This window comes from Ahaetulla prasina, chromosome 8 (assembly GCF_028640845.1).
Source record: "Ahaetulla prasina isolate Xishuangbanna chromosome 8, ASM2864084v1, whole genome shotgun sequence".
NCBI classification, from domain to species: domain Eukaryota; kingdom Metazoa; phylum Chordata; class Lepidosauria; order Squamata; family Colubridae; genus Ahaetulla; species Ahaetulla prasina.
In genome coordinates this window covers 5,502,241-5,523,279 of record NC_080546.1, presented here as the reverse complement: position 1 = coordinate 5,523,279, position 21,039 = coordinate 5,502,241, and the positions used below count along the sequence as shown (strand labels likewise).

At 47.3% G+C, this 21,039-nt stretch overlaps 1 protein-coding gene across 1 annotated transcript in view; it reads left to right on the top strand.

Moving 5' to 3' along the window:
- Window positions 1–1,401: 1,401 nt before the first annotated feature.
- The window catches only part of ADRA1D (adrenoceptor alpha 1D), a 74,112-nt gene continuing 54,474 nt past the window's right edge, over window positions 1,402–21,039 (top strand). The window contains exon 1 of the mRNA XM_058193438.1: window positions 1,402–2,606. Coding sequence (XP_058049421.1) covers window positions 1,658–2,606 — 949 coding nt within the window. The 5' untranslated portion in view covers window positions 1,402–1,657. The remainder of the gene's footprint in view (window positions 2,607–21,039) is intronic.

Here is a 21,039-nt window from a genome sequence, read left to right as displayed (position 1 = left end):
CTGGCCGCGGGAGAGCGCCGATTTGAGCCCGCTTCGCTGGCCGGAGGGTCGCGCCGCCTTTTTGTGTTGTTGTTTTTTGCGGGATGAAGGAGGCTTTGAGAGAGACCGGGAAAGGGTGAAGAGTCTCTTTCTTTCTTTCTTTCTTTCTTTCTTTCTTTCTTTCTTTCTTTCTTTCTTTCTTTCTTTCTTTCTTTCTTTCTTTCCCTTCCTGCCTACTATTATTTCACCCACTTTATCCTTTCTTTCCTTTGTGCTTGTCCTTCCCTCCTTCCTTCCTTCCTTTCATTATCTCACCCGTTTTATCCTTTCTTTCTTTCTTTCTTTCTTTCGTGCTTGTCCTTCCCTCCTTCCTTCCTTCCTTCCATTATCTCATCCATCTTATCCTTTCTTTCTTTTGTGCTTGTCCTTCCTTCCTTCCTTCCATTATCTCACCCGTTTTATCCTTTCTTTCTTTCTTTTGTGGTTGTCCTTCCTTCTTTCCTTCCTTCCATTATCTCACCCGTTTTATCCTTTCTTTCTTTCTTTTGAGCTTCTCTTTCCTTCCTTCCTTTCTTCCATTATCCCATTATCTCGCCCATTTTATCCTTTCTTTCTTTTGAGCTTCTCTTTCCTTCCTTCCTTTCTTCCATTATCCCATTATCTCGCCCATTTTATCCTTTCTTTCTTTTGAGCTTCTCTTTCCTTCCTTCGTTTCCCCCACTTTATCCTTTCGTTCCCTCGTCCTTCCTTTCTTCCTTCTTTCCTTTTTTTCTTTCTTCTTTCCTTCTATCCTTTGTGCTTGTCCTTCCTTCCTTCCACCCGCCCATCCATTTCACCCATTTTATCCTTCCTTTCTGTTGTGTTTGTCTTCTCTTCTTTCCTTCCTTCCTTCATTTCACCCACTTCGTCCTTTCTTTCTTTCGTCTTGTCCTTTCCTTCTTTCCTTCCTTCCCTCCTTCCATCATTTCACCCACTTTAACTTTTCTTGCTCTTGTGCTTCACTTTCCTTCCTTCCTTCCTTTCTTCTTTTCTCTCCTTTTTTTCCTTTCCTTTCCTTTCCTTTCCCTTCCTTTCCCAGATCATGGAAAGGTAAAGGGGCCCTTGGAATAACCCGAAGAGCTCTGCTGTCAAATATTCCGGATTTGGATTTGGGGAAGTTGAGGGAGTTGCCTTAAGATTTGTTATACCCCCAAAGAGAAAGGAGACCGAAGGCACATAGGTTGAGACAAGCCAGGCACGGTGACCTTCTTGAGATCCAGCTCCTTTGTAGACTAAATCTACCAGCGATGCGTGGCTGGAGACCGAGGAAGCGGTGAGCAATGTTAACCTTTGCAGGAACTGTCTGCTAAGGGAGGGAGATAGTGGGGGGAAAGAAAGAAAGAAAGAAAGAAAGAAAGAAAGAAAGAAAGAAAGAAAGAAAGAAAGAAAGAAAGAATAAAAGGAAAGGAAAGGAAAGGAAGGAAGGAAGGAGGGAAGGAAGGAAGGAAGAAAGGAAGGAAGGACGCATATCTCCATATGCTTAAAAAAAGGGGAGGGGGCTTTGGGATTTTTCAGCTAGGGGTCAACCTTCCTCCCGGGATGCAGTAGGGGGGGCGGTGGGAGAGACAAGCCTGCCCCTCTCCCCGTTACGCTGCTGAGCCTCCGTCCCCCGATGGAGACCGAACCGTTTTGAAAAAGAATGACTTTCTCTGATCGGATTAATGCCAGCTTGAACGGGAACCGCACAGGAGAAGCCGGTGGGATTAACGGGTCCTTGAGCAGAGAAGATGCCCTCTCCAACACCAGCGCCTCCGTCACTCCGGGACTGAGCCTGCAGTCGGTGGGCGTCGGGGTCTTCCTGGCCGTCTTCATCCTCTTGGCTATCGTGGGCAACATCTTGGTCATCCTCTCGGTGGCCTGCAACCGGCAGTTGCGGACGGTCACCAACTACTTCATCATCAACCTGGCCATCGCCGACTTGCTCCTCAGCACCACCGTCCTGCCCTTCTCGGCTACCTTGGAGGTCCTGGATCTGTGGGTCTTCGGCCGCATCTTCTGCGACATCTGGGCGGCCGTGGACGTCCTGTGCTGTACGGCTTCCATCATGAGCTTGTGCATTATCTCGGTGGATCGGTACATCGGGGTCAAGTACTCCCTCAAGTACCCCACCATCATGACGGAAAAGAAGGCCGTGGTTATCTTGGGGGTGGTCTGGCTCTCCTCCATGGTCATCTCCATCGGGCCCCTCTTGGGTTGGAAGGAAGAGCCTCCCGAAAGCGAGGAGTTCTGCACCATCACGGAGGAACCGGGCTACGCCCTCTTCTCGTCCCTCTTCTCCTTCTACTTGCCCCTCTTGGTCATCCTGGTCATGTACTTCAACATCTACGTGGTGGCCAGGAGGACCACCAAAAGCCTCGAAGCCGGGGTCAAGAAAGAACGGAACAAATCCATGGAAGTGGTGCTTAGGATCCATTGCCGGAACGTCCTGGAGGATTCCTTGGCCAGCACCAAGAGACACACCTTCAGAAGTTCTCTCTCGGTCCGGCTTTTGAAGTTCTCCAGGGAGAAGAAAGCAGCCAAGACGTTGGCCATCGTAGTCGGGGTCTTCATTCTCTGCTGGCTGCCGTTCTTTTTCGTCTTGTCGTTCGGTAAGTAGGACGACTTCGGTTCGCTGTCAGGGGTTCTGCCGCGCATTTCAGGGGTCGGTCATTAGACTGGCCGTATTTTAATCTCTGGTTCAGGAGAGCTGATTATCCTCCCCCTAGAAGGGTTCAAACATGGGAATCATTGTTCTCTACTTAGGCCCTCCAGCAACCCAACAAATTTTTGGCTTTAAATCCAAATTTGGAGGTCCTTGATGCTCGCTGAGCTTGGTGGCTTTCTTGCAGACGTTTCATGACCCAACTAGATAACATCATCAGTGCTAGAAGGAAGTAAGGGGGGAGGAGGAGGAGGAGGAGGAGGAGGAGGAGGAGGAGGAGGAGGAGGAGGAGGAGGAGGAGGAGGAGGAGGAGGAGGAGGAGGAGGAGGGGAAGAGAACTGTGGGGCCCTTGGTGCTCTTGAGCTTGGTGGCTTTCTTGCAGATGTTTCATGACCCAACTAGGTAACATCATCAGCGCTAGAAACCCTACTCCCTTCCGGCACTGATGATGTTACCTAGACGGGTGATGAAACATCTTCAAGAAAACAACCAAGTGCAGGGAGCACCCAAGACCCCTCATTTCAACCCTGAGCTACAAATATTCTGAATCCGAGTCACTGAATCCGAATTCAGTTGGCTAGCTATGGAGAAACCAAGAAAAACAACTTTGTCCACTAACAATAATCTCTTACGTAGGATTGTGAACAAACACCCCCCCCAAACACCTTTGGTGAGGGTCGAAATGTCCATATTTAAGGCTCTTTTTAACTACCATCCATCCGTTCTACACATCCTGAACAGCACGTCAAAGACTGCAAGATTTTTTTTTAAATGTTTCTTGCAAAGCTAAGGAAAGATTTGAATCTCACCCAGACTCGGCTTCTATTCAAAACTTGCCAATAACACAACGCCGAAAGAAAGTTATGAACTGGTTTTGCAGCCTTATAAGAGGCACCCCGTTTGGCTAAGTGTTGTTTGTCCCCCCAAACAGCCACAACCATTTGACAGCTCAAGCTCAAGATTTTTTTTTCTGTTTGATTCTGAGAAAGGTAGAAACCTTACAGCCCAGTAAGTAGGGACGTGGTGGTTCAGTGGCTAAGATGCTGAGCTTGTCGATCGAAAGGCCGGCAGTTCAGCGGTTCGAATCCCTAGTGCCGCGGAACGGGGTGAGCTCCCGTGACTTGTCCCAGGTTCTGCCAACCTAGCAGTTCGAACGCAGGTAAAAAATGCCAGTAGAAAAATAGGGACCATCTTTGATGGGAAGGGAACAGCGTTCCGTGCGCCTTTGGCGTTGAGTCATGCCGGCCACATGACCACGGAGACGTCTTCGGACAGCGCTGGCTCTCCGGCTTTGAAACGGAGATGAGCACCGCCCCCTAGAGTCAGGAACGACTAGCACGTACGTGTGAAGGGAATCTTTACCTTTTTACCTTTTTACCTTTAATGCAGCTGATAATTAGGGAAGTCACATTAAGTTCCAACAGGCATGAAATCTCTATTTTATGTTTGTTCTCTTTAGTGGGAGACCCCCCCAAAAAAAAACCCTTATCCTAACAAACTTTGGACAGTGCGGACAGCTGTATCAAACAAGTCTCCTTCACAGTGATCTTCCATCCATCCAGGGGTGAAATGCTCTCGGTTCGACCCGGATCAGCCGATCCGGTAGCAATCTTGGCTGGTGGTTCGGAGAACCGGTAGCAATCGCGGTGCGAGGCGCTGCCCACCCGCCCGGCTGTCGTTACTTCCTGGCTTTAATGTGTTTTGTACCCTCTGCGCATGCGCAGAGAATGTGTGCATGCGTGCAACGCGCACACGTGAGCAAAGCAAAAATGTGCGGTGCGTGCACTTCCGAACCGGTAAGGAAAGTAAGTAGATTTCACCCCTGCATCCGTTCTCTTTTGCAGAAGCTCCTAAGATGCTTCTCAAAGATGTGAAAGGGTTCCTTGTGACCCCACTCCCCAACTGTTTTTAAGGTTCTCCTCCAGAAACCACTTTGGGGTTCCCTGAAGGATGGGGCCTAGCTGGACCTGATGGCAAACTGAAAAGGTCCACTTTGTCCAGCAGAAGTCCACTTAGTTGGGCAGGTGGTTGCACCCAACTAGGGGACGGCGTTTAATCGACCTGGACCGTACTCAAAAAAAAAAAAAAGAGAAGCTGTTGTGACATCTTGAAAATCTCAGGGCTGCTAAGTAGACAAAGAAGTTCATAGAACCTCCCAGAAGAGGGGTCTCCAACCTTGGCAACTTTTAAGCCTGGCGGACTTCAACTCCCAGAATTCCCCAGCCAGAGTTGAAGTCCGCCAGGTTCTGGGAGTTGAAGTCCGCCAGGCTTAAAGTTGCCAAGGTTGGAGACCCCCATCCTAGAATACAACCATGGTACCCTCCTTCTGTTTGGGTGCCTGGAGGACTGCCTGTGGGTCCCTTGGTGCTCTCTGAGCTTGGTGGCTTTCTTGCAGACGTTTCATGACCCAACTAGGTAACATCATCAGTGCTAGAAACCCCACTCCCTTCTGGCACTGATGATGTTACCTAGACGGGTGATGAAACGTCTTCAAGAAAACAACTAAGTGCAGGGAGCACACAAGACCCCTCATTTCAACCCTGAGCTACAAATATTCTGAATCCGAGTCACTGAATCCGAATTCAGTTTGCCAGCTATGGAAAAACCAAGAATAACAACCTTGTCCACTAAACAATAATCTCTTACGTAGGATTGTGAACACACACACACACACACCTAAACACCTTTGGTAAGGGTAGAAATGTCCATATTTAAGGCTCTTTTTAACTGCCATCCATCCGTTCTACACATCCTGAACAGCACGTCAAAGACTGCAAGATTTTTTTTTAAAATGTTTCTTGCAAAGCTAAGGAAAGATTGGAGTCTCACCCGGCTTCTATTCAAAACTTGCCAATAACACAATGGTGAAAGAAAGTTATGAACTGGTTTTGCAGTCTTATAAGAGGCACCCCGTTTGGCTAAGTGTTGTTTGTCCCCCCAAACAGCCACAACCATTTGACATTGGAAGTGTCGGCCCACCTGCTTTCAAGCTCAAGATTTTTTTTTCTGTTTGATTCTGAGAAAGGTAGAAACCTTACAGCCCAGTAAGTAGGGACGTGGTGGTTCAGTGGTGGTGGTTCACATCCTGAACTGCAAGATTTTTTTTAAAATGTTTCTTGCATTGGAAAGATTGGAGTCTCACTCAGACCCGGCCCGAAGTCACTCAGCCTCCTTTCATGCCTTAGGCAGGACTAGAACTCACCATCTCCTGGTGATTGGCCCAAAATCACCCAGCCACCTTTCATACCTAAGGCAGGACTAGAACTCTCCTGGTTTCTAGCCTGGTGCCTGAATCACTAAACCCAAACTGGCTCTCTCCTTGGTCTTAGAAATATAGTAGTACCCCACAAATTAATCTGTGGAGCAGATGAGGAGTGGATTCTGAAACTTATCCATATAGTTAGCCGCAGTGATGGGATTGAAATAATTTAACAACCGGTTCTCTGCCCTAATGATTTCTTCCAACAACCAGTTTGCCAAACTGCTCAGAAAGTTATCAACCGGTTCTCCCGAAGTGGTGCGAACTGGCTAAATCCCACCACTGGTTAGCCGGGATTGCTGATGCATTAAAGAAACTCAAGTAAAAGTCAAAAAAAAAATTAGTGCTCCTACTTGGCTCACAGAGCCTGGCCCACTGGTTGCCGAAAATTGAAAGCATTGTTTTGCTTTGATTCCCAAATTAAGGAAAATTCACTGGGAGTGACTGAGCATCTTTTCAAGATTTAAAACAAAATAAATTCATTCTTGAGCACTATCCCCGAATGTTATTAAATAGGCTAATAGCTGTTTATAGAAAATATCCGGACAGGAAATGCAGTATTGGGTCAATTGTCTAAAATAGTGGGTTTTTTCCTCAACTCTCTGGTAACTTTAAGCTCTATAGGCTTCAACTCCCAGAATTCTCCAGCCAGCATTCTGACTGGAGAATTCTGGGAATTGAAGTCCACACTGTTTAAAGTTGCCAAGGCTGGGGAATTCTGGGAGTTGAAGTTCTGGGAGTTGAAACACTGGTGTAAAAGACACTAGGCGACATGTATTTCTAAGCAACCTTTGTGGCTGTCCGAGAAAACCGAGGAGGCTTCAATTCAGTTAGTGCTTGGATGGGAGACCACTAAGAAATCCAAGAACAATAAAGTAGGCTGAGAATTTGAAACATCCCAGGGAAGTGGCTATGGTTGTGTAGAATTGTTGGTTAGTTGTAATGGGGATTGTGATGTGCATTAAACGCAGGGCACAGTGTCTTGCAAGTCTCAAACCTTTTTTCCTCTGAAGTTTCTAGTCCATATTGTTGCAGAAATCTGTTAGGCAGCGGCTTGCACTAATCGCAGGATTAGGGAAGGATGTAAATCGATCAATCCTGCATCGGTTGATGACGGGACCGAAATAAACTAAAAAAGTCATTTGAGTGTGTTGCAAGAAAAACGGCACCAGTGGACGAAATAATGTTTATTCAGTGCAAAACCGGAATTTTTTAAATTAGTTTCGCGAAGATGTGGCAACACCTGAGCACTTTAGAGCAGGGGTCTCCAACCTTGGCAACTTTAAGCCTGGCGGACTTCAACTCCCAGAACCCCCCAGCCAGCAAAGCTGGCTGGGGAATTCTGGGAGTTGAAATCCACCAGGCTTAAAGTTGCCAAGGTTGGAGACCCCTGCTATAGAGTATTTTTAAAAGAGAAAATTGGGTCTTAACGTATTTAAGCAAGCTGGCTGGGGACTTCTGGGAGTTGAAGTCAAGCAGCTTAAAACTGTTGAGGATGGTAAACTCTTGCTCGAATGGAAGCGAATTCTCCCAATAGTTGAGTTTTAAGTGTTATGTTTGTATTGTGCCATTTTCCGCATTAATTTCAAACTTGATTGCGATATTCAAAGGGAGACACCATGACTTTAAATGGAAATACTGATCAAAGAAACAGGCAAGAAAAAAGAGGCACTAATTTTCTCAGGCAAACTTTTTTGCCTCTTTCAGAAATTTAGGTCCGCTTGTTTGTGTGTTTCTTTCTGTGCTTATGTGTGTGAGGGAGGGAGGGAGGGAGGGAGGGAGGATAAGGAAGAGAAGGAGGAAGAAAAGAAAGAAAAAAGAAAATGAGGAAGAAAGGAAAGAAAGATGAGAGAGAGAGAGAGAGAGAATGGGACAGGGAGGGACAGAGGACAAGGAAGAAAGGGAGGGAGGGAGGGAGGGAGGAGGGAAGAAGGAAGGAGGGAGGGAGGGAAGGAAGGATAAGGAAGAGAAGAAGGAAGAAAAGAAAGAAAAGAAAGAGAGGAAGAAAGGAAAGAAAGATGAGAGAGAATGGGACAGGGACGGACAGAGGACAAGGAAGAAAGGAAGGAGGAGGGAGGGAGGTTAGGGAAGGAGAGAAGGAGGGAGGGAGGAAAGAAGAAGGAAGAAAGAAAATGAGGAAGAAAGGAAAGAAAGATGAGAGAGAGAGAGAGAGAGAATGGGACAGGGAGGGACAGAGGACAAGGAAGAAAGGGAGGGAGGGAGGGAGGGAGGAGGGGAGGGAAAGAAGGGAGGGAGGGAGGGAGGGAGGAAGGATAAGGAAGAGAAGAAGGAAGAAAAGAAAGAAAAAAGAAAGAGAGGAAGAAAGGAAAGAAAGATGAGAGAGAGAATGGGACAGGGACGGACAGAGGACAAGGGAGAAAGGAAGGGAGGGAGGGAGGTTAGGGAAGGAGAGAAGGAGGGAGGGAGGGAGGGAGGGAAAAGAAGAAAGGGAGGGAGGAATGAGCTAGGGAGAAAGGGACAGGAAGGAAGGAAGGAAGGAAGGAAGGAAGGAAGGAAGGAAGGAAGGAAGGAAGGAAGGAAGGAATTAGGGAGGGAGAGAAGGAGAGAGGGAGGGAGGGAAAAGATGAAAGGGAGGGAGGAATGAGCTAGGGAGAAAGGGACAGGAAGAGAGGGAGGGAGGGAGGAAGGAAGGAAGGAAGGAAGGAAGGAAGGAAGGAATTAGGGAGGGAGAGAAGGAGAGAGGGAGGGAGGAAAAAGACAAAAAGGAGGGAGGAATGAGCTAGGGAGAAAGGGACAGGAAGGAAGGAAGAAAGGAAGGAAGGAAGGAAGGAATGAATTAGGGAGGGAAAGAAGGAAAGAGGGAGGGAGGGAAAAGATGAAAGGGAGGGAGGAATGAGCTAGGGAGAAAGGGACAGGAAGGGAGGGAGGGAGGGAGGAAGGAAGGAAGGAAGGAAGGAAGGAATTAGGGAGAGAAGGAGAGGAGGAGGAAAGATGAAAGGAGGGAGGGAGGAATGAGCTGGGAGAAAGGGACAGGAAGAGGGAGGGAGGGAGGGAGGGAGGAGGGAGGAGGAAGGAAGGAAGGAAGGAAGGAAGGAAGGAAGGAAGGAAGGAAGGAATTAGGGAGGAGAGAAGGAGGGAGGAGGAAAAGACAAAAGGAGGAGGAATGAGCTAGGGAGAAAGGGACAGGAAGGAAGGAAGGAAGGAAGGAAGAAGGAAGGAAGGAAGGAAGGAAGGAAGGAAGGAAGGAAGGAAGGAAGGAAGGAAGGAATTAGGGAGGGAGAAGGAGAGGAGGAGGAAAGATGAAAGGAGGAGGAATGAGCTAGGGAGAAAGGGACAGGAAGGGAGGGAGGGAGGGAGGGAGGGAGGAAGGAAGGAAGGAAGGAAGGAATTAGGGAGGGAGAGAAGGAGAGAGGGAGGGAGGAAAAAGACAAAAAGGAGGGAGGAATGAGCTAGGGAGAAAGGGACAGGAAGGAAGGAAGGAAGGAAAGAAGGAAGGAAGGAAGGAAGGAAGGAAGGAAGGAAGGAAGGAAGGAAGGAAGGAAGGAAGGAAGGAAGGAAGGAATTTCCCAGCTTTAAGGGCCAAAATTCATTTGGGGGTATAAAATACCACAGAATAAATGAGACAGCTCCTGAATTTGAATTTTGAAGAAAAAACTGCTCGGTCATTTTCAGCAACAGAGCTTGTTTTCGCCTTACCTGCGGCAGCCTTATGCGGCAGTGTGGTATAGTGGTCAGTGAATCCAATTTCCTCCCAACCATGGAAAGTCAGCGGAAAGTCACTCATTCACACACACACACACACACACATTCTGCACGTTTGCACAACCTCCATCTTAGGGTGGTTGAGAAGAGTTTGAGAAAGAAATTTTAAAAGGTGGTAACTTTTTAAGTTTCTAACGCAGGGTTTCCCGACCGTGGCATCTTTTAAGGCGCGTGGACTTCGACTCCCAGCATTCCCCAGCCAGCCGGGGGAATTCTGGGAGTTGAAGCCCACCCATCTTGAAGTTGCAAACCTTGCAAAAAAAAGGCCGAGATGAAAATGAGGTTATTAATTTAGAACAGAACAGAATAAAATAATAACTTTACCGTCACTTTGATTGGCAATAAAATTAGTATTCTATTCTAAATTAATAACCTCACATTTTCATCTCAGCTTTTTTTTTTTTTGGTCTGGAACAGAGTTTGCAACTTGCAAACTTTTTCCTACCCCCCACCGTTCTTTCTACTCTGCCTTTCTAAATAATCTTGATAAAGGCAACAACAGTTGCCTGTGTGTGTTTCCCTCTGCACATTTCAAGCAAGGCAATGCATGATGTTGCCAAGGTCTATGAATCTCAACTTACCAAAAATTGGGATGCTTTTGCGTGGGTCCTGCGTTTGGAAACCTTTGCCTGTTTTTTTTTTTCTTTAGATAGGGCCAATCTTACATGCCTGCATTCTTGCGTTTCCCGGGGATTGGAAATATTCTTTCTAAAAAAGAAATCGGAATGTTGAAAATCTATCTCCTAATTGCATGAAAAATGCGGGAAATAGATAACAATTAATTAGCTCAGCGTTCCTTTTGAGTGTTTTACTATAAACAAAATTCGAACCTTTGATTTGGGTGATGGCACATGAGCAGCTGGAATAATTTAGAACGGAGGTCAGCTAAAAAAAAAAAAATATGTGTTATTCATGTAAAACCGAGGGGACTGGATGATTGGAATTTTGCAACGTGTGTCGTTTAAAAGCACAAATAAGTAGAATTTGTGGGGGAGAGGTTTAAAAAAAAAATTATGGCCCTTGCATGCAGGGGTGGGCTTCAAAAATTTTAGCAAGGGGTTCTCTGCCGGGTTGCTGGGTGGGCGTGGCCATGGTGGGCGTGGCCTAGTCAGCCTCCTGCACCATGGCGGGGAGGGCGGAGCGCTTTTGCCCTCCCCGGGCTCCAGAGGCTTTTCTTGAGCCTCCGGAAGGGTGAAAACAGCCTCCCTAGGCTCCGGAGGTTTTCTTTGAGCTTCCGGGAGGGCGAAAACAGCCTCCCCAGGCTCTGGAAGCCCTCAAGAGGCAGAAACAGCCCATTTCCGGCCTTCCCAAACTTCCAGTAGGCCTGTTTTTCGCCCTCCCTGAGCCTCTACGTGTGCCCTGTACTTACCTGCATCCAAAACAGGCCTCGTGGGGACTCCTGGGAGGGGAGGAGCAAGGTGAGCAGGGCCAGCCAGGAGTGGGATTTGGGGTTTCTCCGAATTGCACAGAATCTTAGCTAGAGGTTCTCCCGAACCCCTGTGAACCCCCGCGAACCCCCAGCAGCCCATCTCTGCTTGCATGTAAGGCCTGGGTGATTTAGAGACGCTGACAGGGGGGAAAAATACCTCTGATTGTTTGGCACTCTCAGCCAGTGCTTCAAATAAAAATACATGTAGTCCTCTACCTACGACGACAATTGAGCCCAAAATTTCTCTCTCTAGGTGAGACAGTGGTGAAGTGAAATTTTGCCCCGTTTTGCAACCTTGTTTTGTGAATCATTGCAGTTGTTAAGTGAGTCACGTGGTTGTTAAGTGAATCTGGCTTTTCCTCGTTGTCTTCGCTTATCAGAAGGTCGTAAAAGGGGATCAGGTGACTCTGGGACACTGCAACCGTCATAAATATGAGTCAGTTGCCTCCTCCTCTTTCTTCTTCTTCGTCCTCTTCTCCTTCTCCTCTTTCTTCTTCTTCTTCGTCTTCTCCTCCTTCTCCTTCTCCTCCTCTTTCTTCTTTTTCTTCTTCTTCTTCTTCTTCTTGTCCTCCTCCTCATCCTTCTTCTCCTTCTCTTCCCCCCTCCTCCTTCCTCTTCCTCCTCCTCCTCTTCTCCTTCTCCTTCTCCTTCTCCTCTTTCTTCTTCTTCTTCTTCTTCTTCTTCTTCTCCTTCTCCTCTTTCTTCTTCTTTTTCTTCTCCTTCTCCTTCACCTCTTTCTTCTTCTTCTTCTTCTTCTTCTTCTTCTCCTCCTCCTCCTCCTCCTCCTCCTCCTTCTTCTTCTTCTTGTCCTCCTCCTCTCCTCCTCCTCCTCCTTCTTCTCCTCCCCCTCCTCCTCCTCCCTCCTTCCTCCTCCTCCTCCTCCCTCCTTCCTCCTCCTCCTCCTCCTCTTCTTCTACTTCTCCTCCTCCTCCTCCTCATTCCTTTTTCTTCTCGTATTTCTCTTCCACCTCCTCCTCCTGCTCCTCCTTGTAGGAAACATTCCTTCTTCACAGGAAGAAATGCATTTTAAGGCACCACATGGATTAAAGACCAGGCCTAAAGTACTGCATTCAGTTTTGGTCACCACATTACAAAAGAGATTTGGAGACTCTGGAAAGAGTGCAGAGATAGCAAGACAGGATGAGGAGATTGGAGGCTAAAACATATGAAGAACGGTTGCAGGAACTGGGTATGTCTAGTTTAATGAAAAGAAGGACTAGGGGAGACATGATAGCAGTCTTCCAATACCTCAGGGGCTGCCACAAAGAAGAGGGAGTCAAGCTATTCTCCAAAGGACCTGAGGGCAGGACAAGAAGCAACGGGTGGAAACTAACCAAGGAGAGAAGCAACTTAGAACTAAGGAAGAATTTCTTGACAATGAGAATAATTAACCAGTGGAACAGCTTGCCACCAGAAATTGTGGGTGTTCCAACACTGGATGTTTTTAAGAAGAGACTGGACAACCATTTGTCTGGAATGGCATAGGGTTTCCTGCCAGAGCAAGGGGTTGGACTAGAAGACCTCCAAGGTCCCTTCCAACTCTGTTATTCTGTATGCGTCGGTGCAATCTTGAAAGGCATTTTAAAAAAAACCCACTGGCTGTTTACTCCTTTCTTGGAAACAAAGGCAAGAAAGGGTGTAGCTATTCTCTAAGCAAACACAGCAGCCAACATCTGCCAGCTCCAACTGACGAAGGTTCCTCGGTCAAACAACCCAACTGGCCAGCTCCTAAAACCCAGAATTTTAGAACTGCGTGGAGCGTTCCCAGCGAGATATATTTAACATAACTCTCCTCTCTCTGATTGAAAAGATGTAAAAGTGACTGGGCTATTTTTACGCACTCCATCGCTACAGACATGAGTCAGCTGTCACCTCTCCTGAATACAGATTGGCAGTTCTGGGCTGGAGCAGAGGAGTTGTAGTGTCTGGTCTAAAGCCAAAAGAGAGAGAAGGAAAGAAAGGGAGGGAGGGAGGGGGAGAAAAGGAGGGAGAGAGAAAGATGGATAGAGATGATAGAAACAGAAAGAGAGAGAGAGAGGGAGAGAGAGATGGATAGAGATGATAGAGAAAGGGAGGGAGGGAGAGAAAGAAAAAGGGAGGGAGGGAGAGATGGATAGAGATGATAAAAAGAGAAGGAGGGGGAGAAAGATGGATGGAGATGATAGAGAAAGGAGGAGGAGAGAAAGAAAGAGGGAGGGAGGAAGGAGAGAGATGGATAGAGATGATAGAAACAGAAAGAAAGAGAGGAGAGGGAGGGAGGAGGAGGGGAGAAAGAGAAAGATGGATAGAGATGATAGAGTGAGGAGAGGAGGAGAGAAGATGGATAGAGATGATAGAAACAGAAAGAGAGGGAGGGAGGGAGGGAGGGAGAAAGAGAAAGATGGATAGAGATGAGAGAGGGAGAGAGAGAGGGAGAGAGAGATGGACAGAGATGATAGAGAAAGAGAGGGAGGGAGAGATGGATAGAGATGATAAAAAGAGAAGGAGGGGGAGAAAGATGGATGGAGATGATAGAGAAAGGAGGGAGGGAGAGAAAGAAAGAGAGGGAGGGAGAGAGAGAGAGAGAGAGATGGATAGAGATGATAGAAACAGAAAGAAAGAGGGAGAGGGAGGGAGGGAGGGAGGAAGGGAGAAAGAGAAAGATGGATAGAGATGAGAGAGTGAGAGGGAGGGAGAGAAAGATGGATAGAGATGATAGAAACAGAAAGAAAGAGAGGGAGAGGGAGAGGGAGGGAGGGAGGGGAGAAAGAGAAAGATGGATAGAGATGAGAGGAGAGAGAGGGAGAGAGATGGACAGAGATGATAGAGAAGAGAGGAGGAGGGATGGATAGAGATGATAAGAGAAGGAGGGGGAGAAAGATGGATGGAGATGATAGAGAAAGGAGGGAGGGAGAGAAAGAAAGAGAGGGAGGGAGGGAGAGAGAGAGAGATGGATAGAGATGATAGAAACAGAAAGAAAGAGAGGGAGAGGGAGGGAGGGAGGAAGGGAGAAAGAGAAAGATGGATAGAGATGAGAGAGGGAGAGAGAGGGAGGGAGAGAAAGATGGATAGAGATGATAGAAAGAGAGGGGGGGAGGAAAAATGGGAAGGTTTGAAACCCAGAGTCTGGCCGCTTTTCCCCTCTGCAGTGCAACTGTAGTGGTTCCAACGGAAGAGGTGGATCAAGGCCTGAGCTACACTGAGTAGGCGGTGTTTACATCACCCAGTGCCAACGTCCCTATAGGTGTGATTGGCAGAAAATGTTGTTGCAATATAGTGAGGGCCACTTGAGAATGTCTGGAAAGGGCACTTATACGCTTGCTTACTTATTGATTGAGTCATTTGTTTTGTTTGTTTTTTAAAATCTCACCTTTATTACTTTTTAAGTAATGAATAAATAACCCAAGACTCCTTCCTTCTCCTGTTTTCCTCACAATGAGGTGGGTTGGATTGAGAGAGGAGGGTGGACTGGCCCAAAGTCACCCAGCCAGCTTTCAGGCCTAAAACGGGACTAGAGTTCACCGTCTCCTGGTGATTGGTCCAAAGTCTCCCAGCTGGCTCTCATGCCTAAAACGGGACTAGAACTCACCGTCTCCTGGTGATTGGCCAAAGTCACCCAGCCGGCTTTCATGTCTTAATCTGGACTAGAACTCACCGTCTCCTGGTGATTGACCCAAAGTCACCCAGTTGGCTTTCATGCCTTAATTTGGACTAGAACTCACCATCTCCTGGTGATTGGCCCAAAGTCACCCAGTTGGCTTTCATGCCTTAATCTGGACTAGAACTCACCGTCTCCTGGTGATTGGCCCAAAGTCACCCAGCCGGCTTTCATGCCTTAATCTGGACTAGAACTCACCGTCTCCTGGTGATTGGCCCAAAGTCACCCAGTTGGCTTTCATGCCTTAATCTGGACTAGAACTCACCGTCTCCTGGTGATTGGCCCAAAGTCACCCAGCCGGCTCTCATGCCTAAGACGGAACTAGAACTCACCGTCTCCTGGTGATTGACCCAAAGTCACCCAGCCGGCTCTCATGCCTTAATCTGGACTAGAACTCACCATCTCCTGGTGATTGGCCCAAAGTCACCCAGCCGGCTTTCATGCCTTAATCTGGACTAGAACTCCCCGTCTCCTGATGATTGGCCCAAAGTCACCCAGCCGGCTTTCATGCCTAAGACGGAACTAGAACTCACCATCTCCTGGTGATTAGCCCCAAATCACCTAACCGGTTGTTAAGCCGGTCATCACATATCCATGCCTAATTTTATGCCTTGCTTAGTTAGCAACAGAAATTATGGTCTCCGTGGTGGACGTAAGTCGAGGACTATCCCTATTGCTAAAGGGACACACCTGTTTGGACATCATGATTTATTCCCAGTAAGTTATAAACGTTATAATGTAGATCGCCTGGTGACTTCTTCTTGTCTGTTTATGTTAGGAAGTTAGGAAGATACCTTCTGAGAAGAACCTGTCTTTTTCTATCCAGGTTCACAAATTACACTCTATAGTGTTTATCTTCACCAAACATAATTTATCAGCTCGGTTATAAATCTAAGGCCTGCATTCACACATGATGCCCTTAGGTAGTTGTATAATCCAGGGGTCTCCAACCTTGGTCCCTTTAAGACTTGTGGACTTCAACTCCCAGCTTTGCTGGCTGAGGGACTCTGGGAGTTGAAGTCCACAAGTCTTAAAGGGACCAAGGTTGGAGACCCCTGGTATAATCTAAGTTTGCTGGATTGTTAGTGGACATCACTTGTTTTGCATCCTCAATCTATTGGGTCAACAGATGTTGGTTCAACGTGATGTGCTCCATCATTGGAGGCCTTCGAGAAGAGACTGGACAGCCATTTGTCCGGCATATCAGGTCTCCTGCTCAAACAGGGAGTTAGACTAGAACAGGGGTCTCCAACCTTGGTCCCTTGAAGACTTGTGGACTTCAACTCCCAGAGTCCCTCAGCCAACTTTGCTGGGAGTTGAAGTCCACAAGTCTTAAAGGGACCAAGATTGGAGACCTCTGGACTAGAAGACCTCTGAAGTCCCTTCCAAGTGTAATTATTTTATGTTCCATATCAGTGATGGTTAACGTTTTTGGTGCTGAGGGCCCAAAATGCGTCCGCACACGCGCCAATGCACACACGCGTGCCCGAGCCCCCAAAACGCAATGCAAGTGCCCCCGGTCGTGCACCTCACCCTCCCGTGCCTTATTTTGGCTTCCAGGTTGGGCCTGGAAAGCCTTCCGCACCCCGTTTTGGAAGCCCCGTGCATGCGCAGCAGAGACCCAAAGACCCAAAGACCAGCTGGCCAGAGACCCAAAGACCAGCTGGCTGGCGGGAGGCGCACATTCATGCGCAATGGAGCTGGGCTGGAGTGACGACTCTGCAGAGGGAGCTCTGTGTCAGTGGTGCGTTTCAAATTTTTTTACTACCGGTTCTGTGGGTGTGGCTTGGTGGGCGTGGCATGGCTTGGTGGGTGTGGCAGGGGAAGGATACTGCAAAATCTCCATTCCCACCCCACTCCAGGGGTAGGATACTGCAAAATCCCCATTTCCTCCCAATCAGTTGGGACTCGGGAGGCAGAGAATAGATGGGGGCGGGGCCAGTCAGAATTTTGACTACCGGTTCTCCAAACTACTCAAAATTTCCGCTACCGGTTCTCCAGAACTGGTCAGAACCTGCTGAAACCCACCTCTGCTCTCACTGCCATCACTGTTTCTATATTATTCCAACTCTCAAAAGCAGTTTGGCCTAAATGGTTGAATTGCGTTGAGTTGCCTTGAGAAGCGACCCCGAGATATAACGTGGCGGGTTAGCGGAATTCGGCTTATTCAGAAGCCGTATTTCAGCAGATCCTGGCTTAGTGCAATGCATAGACTGACATATCTACCAAGAACCACTGTCGATAGAACAGTGTGATACAGGCATTTTGTGTCAGGGAGCAAAGATTGCTATTTTGAGGGTTTGTGGATTTTGTTCTGTTTTGTTCTGGGGTTTTTTTAAAAAAAAAAAAAAGATCCAGACACACGGGAGCCTTAGCCATCTGTTTTTCTTTGGTTTTCCATTTGTTTCCTGTCAAAAAAATCTAAAAGGAACTTTCATCACTTTGTTGGATAGAGCAATCTTGGGAAACTCCAGGTGGTCTTGCAAAGTAAACTGGGGGAAACCATTGTGCCGTATCTCAAATACACACCCGCTAACACGGGGAAGGATGTGATTTACATAAGCATCTTTGAGTCTCGTTTTATCATTTTTGTGTTTTTCCCCGTGAGAGTAATGAGGTTGCACATGTCTATAGAATAGAATAGAATAGAATTTTTCATCAGCCAAGTGTGATTGGACACACAAGGAAATTGTCTTGGTGCAGATGCTCTCAGTGTACATAAAAGAAAAGATACCTTCATCAAGGTACAACATTTACAACACAATTGATGGTCAATATATCAATATAAATCATAAGGATTGCCAGCAACAAGGTTACAGTCATACAGTCATAAGTGGAAAGAGATGGGTGATGGGAACGATGAGAAGATTAATAGTAGTGCAGATTTAGTAAATAGTTTGACAGTGTTGAGGGAATTATTTGTTTAGCAGAGTGATGGCCTTCGGGAAAAAACTGTTCTTGTGTCTAGTTGTTCTGGTGTGCAGTGTTCTATAGCGTCGTTTTGAGAGTAGGAGTTGAAACAGTTTATGTCCAGGATGTGAGGGATCTGTAAATATTTTCACGGCCCTCTTCTTGATTCGTGCAGTATACAGGTCCTCAATGGAAGGCAGGTTGGTAGCAATTATTTTTTCTGCAGTTCTAATGATCCTCTGAAGTCTGTGTTTTTCTTGTTGGGTTGCAGAACCGAACCAGACAGTTATAGAGGTGCAAATGACAGACTCAATAATTCCTCTGTAGAATTGGATCAGCAGCTCCTTGGGCAGTTTGAGTTTCCTGAGTTGGCGCAGAAAGAACATTCTTTGTTTTCTTTTTTTGATGATAGGATGGGACAACGGCGCCTTGCAAATGTAGAGTAAATGTTTTCATGCCAGCTTGTCCTCCGGATCTCCTAGAGATTTCAAATAAGTTGACCGCAATCGTGGAGGTGCCTAAAGGTTGTTTGAATGATTGCAGCTGGACCAGGGGTGGGATTCACGTAATTTACCTACCGGTTCGCCCAGCACCAAAATGTGTGTGCGTGCACGGCCTTCCGCACATGTGCTTTGCTCAGACGCGTGGCTTCCATGCATACGCACGGCTTTAAAACATGGCTAAATAGAACGGCATAGTGTGGGGGGAGTCGCCTCTACCGGTTCAGGACTCATTTTTTTGTTCTCCGTTTGAAAGATGTTACTGTCAGCTTTGGAAGCCATACTAGGGCAGAGGCTTCTGTGCTGTTCTGTCTCCTTCCCCACTTCAGACCCACGAGCTGGCCTTCAGCCAGTGGATTCACGGCTCTTATCAGTCCTGGCAGAGAAATCACAGCTGCCTGCCAAAGTTCAAACAAATGACTCACGTAGCAAGACTTTCAGCTCTTTTTGAAACGGTTCAGCTAAACTTTTGCTTCCCGTGGAGTGAGAGCAGTCTCAAAGCTCCTTATATATCCTGTGGGGTGGGGCTCCTGCCCCACCCTTCCTTTTGATGATGCCACCTCTCTAATCTTCTGAAGAGTGGGTCAATCCAAGCTTGATTATTATTATCAGCTGTGTCTGAAGGCGCAGCCTGGGGAAGGGAGGAATCAGGGGATGATGGCCTCATTACGTCCTCCGACTGGTCTGGTTCTGGCTCCTGGAGCCAAGCCAAAGGAATCGGTGCTCCCGAGGTAAGCCTTACCGGCCCTTCCCCCTCACTCTCGGAGTCACTTTCGGGCATGGGGCCAGGTTTGGGGGCTGGAGTCACAACACGTGCTGCCACTTTGCCATGTGTGAGAAAGTAGGAAGGGGGATTTGGTAGAATGGGCCATTAGACATAATAACATTCTGCCTGCCAGTCAAGGTCAAGTCGAGCCTACATCTGGAGAAGGAGTGGCTGGAGTGATGTCTCGAGATGGGATGGTTGGCGATTGAAGCATGTGATCGGCAGAGGGGTCAAGGAGGTGGTGGTTTTGGAGTTTGTCTTACTGAAGAAAGACCCGGATCTCCAGATTCGGATTTCAACCAACTGTGCCAGTTTACCTATGCTAGTAAAAGAACTTTGAAAGATGTTGGCTTCGGAGTCTTTTCTGCAGGAGGGGGTTTTCTGGAACGCTGACAGTTACTTTGAGAAACATCCCTCAAACTTAACAACGACAATGAGCCCCGGTTGCAATGATTCAGTCACTTCAGACCACTGGTCCACCTATTCTCCAAAGAACCTGATGTTGTGAGCTAGACTCACTTAGGCATAAAAGACACACTTAGACTTAAACAAACCTATTTTATTAGAACAGCTGGGAATTACTTCATTCCCAGCTTAGTCCAAATTAATTCCGAAACAAATCCTTCAGAAAAAGTCCTTTGGCCTTATCACAAACCTTTGTCTTCTTTGGCACCCTGCCAAAGGCTTTTCTTGGCAAAGCCCCGTGAAGTTCAGAAACAAGAGACCCCCAAATAGAAACAGATGTAGCAACGTTGCTTTCCTAAAAAGAGCCCAAGAGCTGTTGCTGCTCTTTTAAGCTTTATGGGAGGGGCCAATCATCTCCTGGCCTTACTCCTGAGTCGTCCTTTTTGCTTTAGCTGCTCTTGCCTTCTGGCAGCTCTTCGCATGCATGCACTAGGAACAGGCTCCTCCTGTTCCTCTGCCTCTCTGCTGTCCACCTCTGGAGGCTCCAGAGTCCGCGTATCGCTCCCAGATAGCCCTGGCCCCATCTCTGCCTCCAACGCAGAGCCCTAGTCCGGGCCTTCCCCTGACTCCAGGACTGGCGCATTGTCCTTGCCAGCCCCCTCACAATCCAACTCCACTGCCAGCTTCGCAGGCTGCTGGTAGGACAAGAAGCAACAGATGGAAACCAGTCAAGGAGAGAACCAACCTAAGAACTAAGGAGAAATTTCCTGACAGTGAGAAAAATTAGTCCGTGGAACAATTTACCTTTAGAAGTTGTGGAGGCTTCTGAGAAGAGACCAGGCAGCCATTTGTCTAAAATGGTAATTTCAGGGTTCTAAATAACACCCCCAATGAAAGAAAACTCTGAAGCTAGAAGTTCCTCAAAGTTCCATTTTATTAGAGATGTCATATTGGCACATCTGGGAAAACCCGAATCTAAAATCTTCCAGGTTTCGGCCACCGAAAAGAAAGTCCAAGTCCCTGCCCCAGCACCCACATGTCCATTACATGGTCCAATCAATCCACCGTCCCAACTGGAGATGCCTCCCAGTCACACTCCTCCAGCTGCAGGGCAGGATGTCCTTGACGCTCTGAGAAAGGAATGTTATTATGGCTAGATATCCCTGCGACTCCATGCAACCCCGCCTCCCAGTTTCCCACCACACTAAATGTGGCAGCCCTGAAGCTTTCAAGAAAAAAGATGGCCGCCAGGACTGACAGGTATAGGGTTTCCTGCCTGAGCAGGGGGTTGGACTAGAAGACCTCTAAGGTCCCTTCCAATTCTGTTATTCTGTTATTTTATTCTGTTATTGAGAACTTCCATCGACAAATCACGGAGGTGCTTCCCGGTGCCTCTGCAGAGAAGTTGATAGCTCAGCATCTTTGAGGACCGAAGGACCGAAGAAAATTTCCAATACTGGAAATTTTTAAGAAAATGTTGGATAACCATTTGTCTGAAATGGCGTAGGGTTTCCTGCCTGGGCAGGGGGTTGGACTAGAAGATCTCCAAGGTCCCTTCCAACTCTGTTGTTATGTTATGTTATGTTATGTTATGTTATGTTATGTTATGTTATGTTATGTTATGTTATGTTATGTTATGTTATGTTATGTTATGTTATGTTATGTTATGTTATGTTATGTTATGTTATGAATGGGAGCACAGATTTCTTCAAATCAAATATTGCGAGCTGAGGATAGCTTCAATTTCAGAT